The sequence below is a fragment of the Xenia sp. Carnegie-2017 genome, unplaced genomic scaffold (assembly GCF_021976095.1).
Source record: "Xenia sp. Carnegie-2017 unplaced genomic scaffold, XeniaSp_v1 HiC_scaffold_13, whole genome shotgun sequence".
NCBI lineage: Eukaryota > Metazoa > Cnidaria > Anthozoa > Malacalcyonacea > Xeniidae > Xenia > Xenia sp. Carnegie-2017.
Window position 1 is genome coordinate 8,175,553 of NW_025813436.1, and position 12,078 is coordinate 8,187,630.

At 34.1% G+C, this 12,078-nt stretch overlaps 1 protein-coding gene across 2 annotated transcripts in view; it reads left to right on the plus strand.

Moving 5' to 3' along the window:
• The window catches only part of LOC124459599 (WD repeat and FYVE domain-containing protein 3-like), a 28,821-nt gene that overhangs the window by 7,670 nt on the left and 9,073 nt on the right, over positions 1 to 12,078 (plus strand). For both annotated transcript variants that reach the window (XM_047009066.1, XM_047009067.1), the window contains exons 14-38: positions 242 to 457; positions 621 to 857; positions 1,154 to 1,294; positions 1,404 to 1,515; positions 1,713 to 1,903; positions 2,226 to 2,452; positions 2,609 to 2,779; positions 3,002 to 3,214; positions 3,622 to 3,839; positions 4,105 to 4,272; positions 4,622 to 4,800; positions 6,487 to 6,690; positions 6,913 to 7,077; positions 7,262 to 7,427; positions 7,683 to 7,748; positions 7,822 to 7,908; positions 8,307 to 8,489; positions 8,738 to 8,823; positions 8,898 to 8,980; positions 9,193 to 9,240; positions 9,358 to 9,445; positions 10,398 to 10,541; positions 10,649 to 10,781; positions 11,730 to 11,818; positions 11,910 to 12,009. In XM_047009066.1, the coding sequence (XP_046865022.1) occupies positions 242 to 457; positions 621 to 857; positions 1,154 to 1,294; positions 1,404 to 1,515; positions 1,713 to 1,903; positions 2,226 to 2,452; positions 2,609 to 2,779; positions 3,002 to 3,214; positions 3,622 to 3,839; positions 4,105 to 4,272; positions 4,622 to 4,800; positions 6,487 to 6,690; positions 6,913 to 7,077; positions 7,262 to 7,427; positions 7,683 to 7,748; positions 7,822 to 7,908; positions 8,307 to 8,489; positions 8,738 to 8,823; positions 8,898 to 8,980; positions 9,193 to 9,240; positions 9,358 to 9,445; positions 10,398 to 10,541; positions 10,649 to 10,781; positions 11,730 to 11,818; positions 11,910 to 12,009 (3,715 nt within the window). The remainder of the gene's footprint in view (positions 1 to 241; positions 458 to 620; positions 858 to 1,153; positions 1,295 to 1,403; positions 1,516 to 1,712; positions 1,904 to 2,225; positions 2,453 to 2,608; positions 2,780 to 3,001; positions 3,215 to 3,621; positions 3,840 to 4,104; positions 4,273 to 4,621; positions 4,801 to 6,486; positions 6,691 to 6,912; positions 7,078 to 7,261; positions 7,428 to 7,682; positions 7,749 to 7,821; positions 7,909 to 8,306; positions 8,490 to 8,737; positions 8,824 to 8,897; positions 8,981 to 9,192; positions 9,241 to 9,357; positions 9,446 to 10,397; positions 10,542 to 10,648; positions 10,782 to 11,729; positions 11,819 to 11,909; positions 12,010 to 12,078) is intronic.

Consider the following 12,078-nt stretch of genomic DNA (forward strand, 5'->3'; position numbering starts at 1 on the left):
TTTTGGTAGCAATGTTTTTAAATAAATATGTAATTGCAGGCAAATGTTTTACACTTATATTGCGGAAATAAGCTTTTGTTGTCAGGGTTAGCATTGGTAAAAAACGTCTTATCACTTTTCTCTTGATGTTTGTTTGATAGTGTTACTTTCATGTCAGTTATACATTTCTTAGTACAATCAAATAAATTTTATTTTTGGTTCAAATTTATCAGTACCTGAATTTTTCATCTTTTATTTGGAGATATCCACCGAGGAAGAGTTCTCGAACGTTTTAAAGGAAGAGGATAGGAGAAAAACCAGAAAGAAAAAATCTCGCAATGAAGCAAGATTTCCGCTCAGTGATCGACTGCAAGAAGGCTACTGGCATCATGTAACTGCTACATTGAAACCGTCATTGATGTCTAGGCACTGCACTGCTGCGGTGTATCTGGATGGATCTTCAGTTGGACAAGCAAAGGTTGTGTTGACTATGTATTGTTTTGAATATATGACACAAATTTTTTGTGAAGAAAGTTTATATTTTATCATGAAAAGTCAAAACTATCACGAATGTTATGTTGAGTTGAGTGTTGGTTTTGTAAATTTCATTTTTTTTTTACCGAAAATTTCACTTGTTTCAGATACGTTACATTCCAAATGTATCATTGAGTGTTGGAACATACACTGCGTCAACAACTGATGCGTACATTGGAACCCGACGTTCACAACGACGATGCTCGAAGCTCATCTGGCAACTGGGTCCTTGTTATTTAATGGAGGAACCATTATTGCCAATGGAAATTTCTTGCATACATAAACTTGGACCGAGTTATTCAGGGAGTTTTCAAGCTCCGATTGTCAAGAAGAATAACCACAGTGTAAGCCGTTGGTGCTGCACCAATAATATAAATTGCGAGTTACTTTAATTAAGGCTTGAGCATAAAAAACGTATTGTTTTTGAGGAATGTATCGAGCAATATTTAGAATTTGCAAAATTCAAATAGGACTGATTTAAGATTTTGAATAATTTGGTAAATTCGATAATTTCATTAATTTCAAAGTAATTAAAATTGAAATCCAATTCAATGCAAGGATTTGAAATAAAGTTTTACGTTAAATCTGTTATCCACCTTTTGAAATTGTAAGAACACGTCAAATTTTTATTATCTTTTAGGGAGATCGCGATGTTCTGGAACCTCTAGTAAACGAAGCGAACATCGTCTTTGGTATCAATGCTCACGCCACTTCACGTGTTACTATAAATAAGTTGAAAAAACATTTTTCGAAAAGTGAGAGTCGAGCTGTTGCTTTAAAGGTAGATTTTTTTTCTATTAATTTACAGAAGTGCATATGAGCTTTCCTAAACGTTAGATTTGTCGCATGTGCTTCGTCAAGCTGTTCTTTAAAACAAGCAAATTTTTTAGCTTGGCTTATCGAAGAAGGATAACTCAACCCCTTTTCGCTTATTCCACAACACGGCTAGCCATCTTCAAGGTCCATCGCGATGTCTTGGTGGCGTAATAGTGGGAATTTCAGGTAGACACATGTGACTCATTTTTGTTTTCCTAGAAATGCAATGAAAATCATGTAGTATTGTTTAGTGTTATTACAAGAAAATTTACACTCTTAAACTCGATATATATACCATTATAGTAGCTCTACTCTAAACTCTTGTTTTTATTGATCAGGATATATGGTCAGTAAATCACATATTTTGTCATTTGGTTTTCTAGGTGTTCGGACGTTCGTTCCCAGGCCGGTCGCAGAGTTGATCAGCTACGTTGGTGGTACTACTACATTACTTGGTCTTGTTGCCATGGCAAATGACGTTGAAATGCTTTACGCCGCGGTGAAGGCTCTCTGTTGTGTTCTCAAGTATAGTTTCTCTGCTAGAGAAGATATGGAAAGAATCAAAGGATATCAGGTTTGCTTTTTCAAAAGACTTTTTAATTGCTTTAATTGCTTTGACAAATTTTTTTGATTGAGTTCCTATATGGCAGCCAATAATCATCTTGGCTATTTGCTAGATAGGGAAACATTCCACGGTGTTTGAGCTATCTTTGTTTAAGGCAACTAAAAGCCATGTTGGGAGCTTTTATTATTAATTCTTATTTCTTGCGATTTTTTTCTGCAAGTTAAAAACATCGCATCCAATACATACATATACAAACAAGTTTTGATTGTGACAACATTAAATGTAACTGACTTTACGCGAAAGGATTTGAGCTGTTACTATCTTCACCTAGATCCTTGCTTTGTTGTTCAAAAGAAAACAGTTCCTTTTGAACACGCACATTCTCCATCTAACCTTTGCTCTCGTTGGAACAGTGGATAGCGAACGAGAAATGGCTACAATACCGAATGAGATTGCATTTAAAGATTTACTGTGTGATTTTGAAGTATGGACAAAGGCTCCCGAGAACCTACAGAAATCCTTACTCAGTCATTTTTTAGAGTTACTTAGTCAGTCAAGGTTTGTATACGATGATAATGTTGTTTTCTGAAAACTGTAGAATAATTTTGCTCCTCAGTCAGGATATTGGGGGATTAGATTTTTCTACATCATTGTCAGCAGGAAAAATCTAAGTAAACTTAATTTTATTATTTTCACCATGTGGACACACTGCAGTCAACTGCCATCAAACATATCGCTCATGCAAGATCTTGGCATAGTCTCAAAACTTCTGTTTGTATTGAAAGATGAAAGCATACCTATTTCCACCATTAACGTAACCTGTGACGTCATTACTGCTGTTTTACGTCATGGCAATGAGAAACGTAATATTTGCTTTATACTTCAGTAAGTAACTCGATTGTCGTACAATAGATAGTATAATTTTAGCTGATTTTATTTCGAACCACGAGTCCTTATATACTTCACTCCAGTTATTGACTTCTTCAGGAGTCATTTGATGTCAGAAACATGAGTGCTTATATACTCCAGTCTAGTGTCTTCATCAGGAGTGATCTGATGTTGAAACTTAAACTCATTCTAATGTTTAAAAGCATTTTATGTGTTTAGATTTGGTCAGTTTTTAACGTGGACGCTTTTACCCTCGGATGAAAACGAAACTGAAATTAATATGAGTCTACACGAGACTGATCTTGTTGCAAGTGATGGTAAAATTCAATCTGTTGAACAACGGCAGGCTAAAAGAATCCTTCTGAGAAATCATTTGTTGGAAATATTTCTCACTCTTGTTGGAGCTGATAAAAAATCGAATGCTCATGAAAGGTTCGTCATATCTTTCATTTGATAGAAATTCTTACAGCAGGATAGAAACGATGGGCTATTTTTGTTAATCACATGTTTCCGTAAACAATGTCTTACCTAAACATAAATAATAAATTATGGTTATGCAAAATTTTCCATACAAGAAAAGCGTTTATTCTACAGTAAGTCTTTTCTATTTATTGTAATGTATTGGATTTCGTGCGTGAAAGAGAAGTCAAAAATTGCAATAGTATAAATATTGTGGAAACGAGGTTGACATATAAAAATTCCTGCATTTTGGAATAATTGATTTTTGTGAAAAGTTTTGGTGATTTTTAAATACTGTATCGCAGACTTAAATCAGTTCATTTTAGATGTTTGTTCATTCGCTTTGTTCGTAAAATCATCAAATTATTGATGTCTTACAGATTTTCCGATGCCATACACGATATTCTTGGTTTTGATTGGATCCTGCTGTTTATGAAGGATAATACTCATAGTTCGACAGTCGTGAGAGCTCTTAGACTACTTGTTACTATCATTTCTTCAAGTGACGCCTTGGAGAAATTTAGAGAGGGATCAAGTAACGGTGGATGGCTGAAAGGAACTGAAGCTCTAAAAATTAGACTTGTCCATGTGGTTGGAGGTAATCAAAGACATAGAGCTGACGTATTAAAGACAGAATAGAAATAAAAGCAATCATCTACTTAGTAAACTACAACAGTTGCCTTAGTTAAATTCATTTTAAGTGCTCTTTTCTCATCTTTATCTCTTCTTTGTCCAGTGTTGTTAACAGCAAAAAAGTCAACTAAACTTTATTATTTTTATTCTATTGGTGGTGGTAAAGGCTTATTCCTAGAAATCTAGTAAATATTTCATAGAATGAAATGTCGTCTTTCTTCTATGTTCAGGTTTCAATGTCAAAGCTAAAGCAAATGAAGAAGACGTTTGTGAAGTAAATAGAAATGCTGTTAATGTTCCTGGCTTTGTCACCTTAAATCAACTGTTATCTAAGCATGTTTCAGTGCCAGAAATATATCATTTACTTATAAGCTTGCTCCTTAAACACCCGGTTGCAGGTAAATACTGTTATTCTGCATATATGCTTGAGTATTGTGAAGTTTTTTTGCAGCATTTGAACTGATCATTAACTAGACTAAAATTTGAAAGTGTGCTTATTGGATGATGTTAAAATACATTGAAAGTCAATATTTTTTGTTATCAACAGAGGCATCAATCTAATGTGATTTTGCACATCCCTCCCCCCTTGGTTTTTAATGTTTTACAATATCGCATGTTATATTGCTACTGATTTTTGGCATCACTTGTTGAACATAATGACTTCAATGGTAAAACTACTTTCAAGAGTATCTGTTTTCTTTGGGGGATAATAAAATTTGTGATAAAACATACACTTTTCTTTTCCAGATGTTAAAGCTGGCATACAGTTTGATTGGAATAATCTATATCATGTATTTTGGGTAACTAGCAACAGTATGTCTAGCACCAGTCCTCCTCCTTCTCCTCACGGCCCAGAAAAACGCTCAATATACTGTCCTGAAGCTGCTTGTGTCTTATTAAGTATGGCTAGAATGGTTTGTGGAAAGGTGTGTACTGTAATGTTTACAATTTTTAGTGCGAAGTTGCCTGGCAATTGTTAGCTCTACCTAAACCTTTATTACTATCAGCAAATCAACTTTTTAATTGATTAAGTGTGACTATGAAAGGAAATGGAAGCTATTTGAATTTTATTTCTGCTGCACAGTTACTTTATCGGTCTTTATTGGTTATGTTTACTCTCTAAATATGTAACTTTATTTAACTGTTAAGTTAAATAATTTAGTTAAAGAAACAGGAAATGCAAGAGTTGAATCGTGAAAGATATTAAAAAATATATAAAACATGTATAAGTTGAAACTTGAGTTACATGTTAAAAAAACGGCAGAAGTTGTTTAAAACATTGCAGTATCCTTGAATATTATTGCTTATTTTATAAAATAAAAAGATAAAATTTGAAAGCAAAAAACCCCGTTTTCGGGCCATGCTTCCCGATACCTTGTTAATCTTAAGGCACTAGAACGCCGCATGTTAACGTTTCGGTAGGAGATTTCGGCCCCTCCACGCTATCCTACTTGGGAGATGCAATAGCAAGCTTCCGCCCATCAGACCCCGAGATCACCTGCAATAGGCTTTGCTCGGGGTACGCAGGGAGAGTGCGGTTGCGACCCGAAACGTCTGGACCCCTAAGCCAATGCATACATATCGCACCCAGCTTCCACTGCTAGTTGACATCTACTACATGAAGTTTTAGCTTTATATATATATATATACACAAATTCAAAGGTTTACGAAAGTTGTGGTATTATTCAAGTCACTACTGCGCATGCTCAGATGATTTTTTTGATAATTTGCGACTAAGTGAGCTTGTTGCCACGAAAGTAGTGCACGTACATATAGTTAGTCGTTGCCATGACTATGAACAATTAGTCGAGTGAACTGCGCATGTTTCTGCGCATGCGCAGTTATTCTCCTGATGATTTGTGACTAAGCGAGCTAATCATTCTGATACTAGTGCAAGTGGATCTAGTTAGTCGCTGCCATGACTATGAACAATTGGTCAAGTGGACTGCGCATGCTCCTGGCATGCGCTGATGATATCGCTGAGACTAAGCGAGCTATTTACTCCAAAATTGTTTTTTTGTAAATACAGATGATTGTATCCATGACTATAGACGATGTTTCTAATAGTTTGTGACAGAGCATGTTATTCACTCCATGAAAATAGGGGCATGTCCCCATCTGTTGCACCCTCATTTTTTATCCATGCTGTCTGAATTATCTTTGTAATCTAAGTTGTTTTTTTATCCATGCTGTCTGAATTATCTTTGTAATCTAAGTTGTTTTTTTATCCATGCTGTCTGAATTATCTTTGTAATCTAAGTTGTTTTTTTATCCATGCTGTCTGAATTATCTTTGTAATCTAAATTTTTTTTATCCATGCTGTCTGAATTATCTTTGTAATCTAAGTTTTTCTTTATCCATGCTGTCTGAATTATCTTTGTAATCTAAGTTTTCTTTATCCATGCTGTCTGAATTATCTTTGTAATCTAAGTTTTTTTATCCATGCTGTCTGAATTATCTTTGTAATCTAAGTTTTTCTTTATCCATGCTGTCTGAATTATCTTTGTAATCTAAGTTTTTTTTCATCCATGCTGTCTGAATTATCTTTGTAATCTAAGTTTTTTTTTATCCATGCTGTCTGAATTATCTTTGTAATCTAAGTTTTTTTTTAGGAATGGCAAAACAATGGTGAACCCTCTTGGCTTGAAGAGTATCCAGTTACTGTTGTACAATTCCTGCAGTTTCTGTTCTACAATGTAGAACATTTCTCATTAATCTCATCAAGTCAGGATTTTATTGAACATTTAGTAGCTGTCGTTTTTCCTGAAATAAAAATGGTTCGTATTTCTTCTACGAAGGACGATTCATCTCTTGATGTAAGTAAGCGATGTCAATAATATACAAACTTAGTACAAACAAGGTGTTTTACTTCTTGACGATGGACAAAGATGTGGTGTTTAATGTTTCTCTATGGTTGAATATTTTTGTCTTAATGAATTGGAGTGTCTCGGTTCTTTTACCAACGTCATTGAAAATATTTAAGTGAAATTTTAGATGATAAATAATTAAGTTGTTTCCATTGCATTCCTTTGTTATAGATACTGAGTATGAGTCGTGGTACCGTTGTCTTATGCAATGAAGCTAAAGAGACTCTAATAAAACACCCAGCAAAGAAATTAGTGATGGATTTTTTACGAGTTCTCATCACAGATGCTTTGACTACTCCACCGTATGCTACTACGCTTATTGACACAATCCTTGAGGTAAAGGTTGTGTCCACGATTTTTTTTTGTCGTTTATGTTTCAAACTTCGGCTGATTATTGCCAAATTTGTTTTTGTGGTGAAACAATTGGAAGTCGATTTGATGTGTTCTTGTTTGCATTCTACAAGTGTTTTTTTACCTTTAAAATATGGGATATACAGCATAATTTTTTACATTCTCACAGAGCGTTCCTCCATCAAGTAAGATACATCAAACGCAAGAGTTTCAAACAGAAGTTCTCAACTCACAAATGGACTACCTGCTTGCGGGAAATCTGCTGTCAAATCCGGGAAAAGTTTTGACGTGTATTTGTAATTTTGTTGCCAAAATCGTGGACAAATTATGGCAAGGTAACGTAGTGTTTATCGTCGAGTGGTTATGAAAGAATTTCGAGTTTTATTTTGTGCTTCAAAATAAAAGAAAATGGAAAAAATGTGTTTGCTACATGGACCTGTTTACCCCATTAGGACATAATGAAAAGAAATGGGGGTATGGGGATGACTGCTTAGAATTTATGTAGCCTATTTTGTTCTTGTACTAATCGTGGTCTGTATGTAGTGGTGCTGTTACCTTTTTTCAGTTGTTCTGCTGTTTTTTATCTTTAGAGTACTTTATATTGGGATACAAGCCAATCTTTAACTTCGTCATAACCATCATTGAATCAAGTAGAGGTATTATTAATTATTGTTTTTCTTGGTAATTTTGTAACTGTTTTACTGGTGTATTGTTGTTATTATTATTAAGGTCATTCGATAGCTAAAGATGGTGCATTTCACTCTCTCAATCGTGTCATTTTATTTCAATTATCTCGAGCATTAAAAGAGAAAAGTGGTGGGTGTTTACATTATTGGATCTTTAATGAACTATAAGCCTGATGATGGCGCTTATAGGACTATAGTATTAAGATTATATCACTCTTGATGAAAAGGATCCAAGTTTCATTTCCAAGTCACTTCTGATAGATACACTCTGATAGATACCCTTGATTAGAGTATATAAGAACTCAAGTTTCAACATCAGGTCACTCCTTATGAAGACATTAGACGGGAGTATATAAGAACTCAAGTTTCAACATCAGACCATTCATGGTGAAGACTCTACACTGGAGTATATAAGAGTATATTTGGAGTCAATGCTTATTAGATTTATTCTTATAATCAGCATCAAAAAAATGCAAAATTGCGTTTGAATCTAATGCTGAAAAAGAAAAATGTATCTCTCTTTACTAGATTTTTCAGATATGCTGGAATTTCTTCATACTTTGACTATAAATCAACGTATCGTGTTTTCTTCCATCAATAACAATGCTGACTTTATTGCCAGTCTATGTTATCATCTTCTAATTCTGACTGGAGCAATCCTCCCCGAGCATTCAAATAACATTGAACTGACAGACCCAGATACAATAACTGGTACGATGGTTATGGTTTTAACGTATACAATATAACTATTAGCAAAGTTTGTTGTATGAATGGCTTGTTTATACCATTTTGTTTAACACCATTTTGATGACTTAAATGAACTAAGTTATATAAAGTATGTTTATCCAAAGCGTTGTGTAAACTGATGAGAACATATAGTGGGACTAATCTCGAAGAGCAGAGATTTTAAAACCGATCTACACAACGTAGGAAATTTACTGTCGTTATTTTTTTTTCAGGACCAAATGATCTCAGTCATAGTAGTGCATTATTGACTGCTGCTGCAGAACGAGTGTGGGAAATTTTTATTCAGAATAAGAAAGACGTAAGTTGTTTTTATACTCAATGTTGGTTCTGATAATGTAATGGAAACACAATTTTTTTCGGTTTCATTTTCAGACCATAGAAAATGTTTTTAAATTTGAATTTCCCAAGTCTACTTTTGTTTTATACAACTACGGTATCGGTGGAATGACTAACGTGTAAGTAAACATATTGTTATATTTCATCCTCATATTTCTTGAACTCATTTTTTCCAATACATACTATTTGATACTAAGTTTTTTCCTCTTCTTTCTATATTTCACATTTTTTCATATAAGGTGCAAACTTTTTAAAAATCCGTTAAATATCTTAGACGATTGTAGTCTTATGTTATAGTCAAGTGATTATTTTGTAAAAACTTTATCAATAGCCCAGACAAGAGTTTTAAGACAATGAACTTGGATCCTAAATCCCTAGGGTATGTTCTCGTTTTTTGTTTGATCAACAATTGATCGATTGCGTTTAGCATCTTCTGCATTCTTATGTCAACGAACTTCCACTATTTCGTAAACACTAAACGCTGCATTTATTTCAGGCCGAAGTTATTAGAACCAGCGAAAAAAATTTGGGATGCTTTTATTGTTTCTGAAATCAAACATAAAGGGGAAAGCCCCAAACCACAGGTGAGAAATTGAGTATGAATTGCTCTCTTTTGCCTTGTTTTAAAACCTTATTCCAACTAACACTCACTGAGTGGAGCTTCATTATCACGTCATAACTGTTCCAAGACTGTATTTTAACTACACTGATAACTTGTTTTGAAATATTTAAGGGAAAATCACGTGATCGATAGAAAAAATGAGTTTGCCATTGATTAGTGGGAGCGAGATTTCTGTGTGGAGGAGGGGGGGAGAGGCTTTAGAATACAGGCGTTCGTCAGGTGTTGAAGTAAATCTTATCGCCCTTTCAACTTTTATTTATCCCCTTGCTCTGTCTGTAACCCTTCTCTCACTGTAACTCTTTACCTTAACTATATCAATTTATTTTTTATGTACCCCCTACTTATACTGTACTCCTCTACTCTCACTGTACTCCTTCACTCTTATTGTAACCCTATTTCCTCTGTACCCTCTTTCACTGTATCCCCCTATTCTCATGCTTCTTTTTCATTCCTTCTACTGTCACTCATGTAACAGCTGTCATCATATTACTCGGCTAGCTGTCACTATCATACTAACACCTTTACAAAGATGCTTTGTATTTGTGCTACTTTGCTCAATTGAGTTACAAGTTATTTTCCTAATATGGACTCAACTCTAAGAAATCATTTCCACGAAATTCATAGCGTTGTAGAGTACTTTGTCATTTATCTTTTCTTATTCAATACAAAGATTAAAATAACATCTAGTGTATAGGATGTTTTTTTCTATCCTACTTGCAACCTTCATGTCCTTTATCATCCAATTTTTCACCCCTCCACCCACCCCACCCCCCCGTTCGTTTATTTATTATTCTTTGAGCTGATTTTTGCTCTCGCTCTCTCTAAGCATCCGTTTTTATTCAATTATCCCAAATATGTTTAAATATAAACTTTTCCCATTTCCCCCTCATGTTTTTGCATTTGTCTTTTAATAGAAACCACTTCGAAATCGACGGACAGTAGGCAGGAAGGAGAAGGTTGTTGATTCACCTTTAAAAGATAACACAGATGTTTTTACAAATCAACATATTGATCTGGTGAAGAAATTATTTTTACATCAAAATCGAAATTTTCATCAGGTGAGTCATAATTTGATGAAATCTACCTCGTTTCTCCATGGTTTCTATTTTTATTTCGAAATCATTTTGATATTCTATCGTTAACATGTTCTTTGGATTTTTTTCAGAATTGCAGGTTTATTGAAAGATCCTTAGACCAAAAGTGGGCGTCCAGAGAATATGATCTAACTAGAGTACGTGGTCTCTGGGGTCCTCCTACGGACTCACGTCTAAACAAGTGGATGCTTGATATGGTTGAAGGTATATTGCATGTTGTTCTCATTTTTTGTTCATTCATTCATCACTATCTACATTGACACACGTTATCTTAGTGTATATTTAAGATAGTGTAAAGACTGTTCTCTTTCTCTGTTGTTCATTCATCACTACCTACACTGACACACGTTATCTTAGTTTATATTTAAGATAGTGTAAAGACTGTTCTCATTCTATTTTGTTCATTCATCACTACCTACACTGACACACGTTATCTTAGTTTATATTTTAGATAGTGTAAAGTCTTTTCTCATTCTCTGTTGTTCATTCATCACTACCTACACTGACATACGTTATCTTAGTTTATATTTTAGATAGTGTGAAGACTGTTCTCATTATCTGTTGTTCATTCATCACTATCTACACTGACACACGTTATCTTAGTTTATATTTTAGATAGTGTAAAGACTGTTCTCGTTCTCTGTTGTTCATTCATCACTACCTACACTGACACACGTTATCTTAGTTTATATTTTAGATAGTGTAAAGACTGTTCTCATTCTCTTTTGTCCATTCATCACTACATACACTGACACACGTTATCTTAATTTATATTTTAGATAGTGTAAAGACTGTTCTCATTCTCTGTTGTTCATTCATCACTACATACACTGACACACGTTATCTTAGTTTATATTTTAGATAATGTAAAGACTGTATTCATCACTACATACACTGACACACGTTATCGTTTTCATGTTCTCTGTTGTTCATTCATCACTACATACACTGACACACGTTATCTTAGTTTATATTTTAGTAGTAAAGACTGTTTTAATTTTCTGTTGTTCATTCTTCACCACCTACACAACACATGTTATCTTAGTTCGTATTTTATGAAAAGTAAAATCTTGTACACATACGTTGTCAATACTAAGCCTATCACACGTGACATATTTTCTTATGTGAAAAGTAAACCATTTTTTACGAAAGGTCCATATCGTATGAGAAAGAAAATGTGCAAGAATGACAGTTTTTACGACAACTATTGTTTTAATGTTGAGTCAGGACAGTCTGGAAGGGTGAGTCATGCAATAATTTCGAATTTTACTTTATATTTTTAAAATATTTAATACAGTTATTTTTATAATTGTTACAATTCTATTCGTGCAGCCCACAAAGTTCAAGGTTCCGATGAGTTCTGATAGCAGACTTTATGCCATGTTATCGGATCAAAAAATTCGTGCGCTCGAAATGAAGAAAGGAAACAAATGTATGTACTCGTAAAATTCAAATTTTTAAATCAACAAATTTGTTTATCTTAGTATTCTGACGTTTTCAC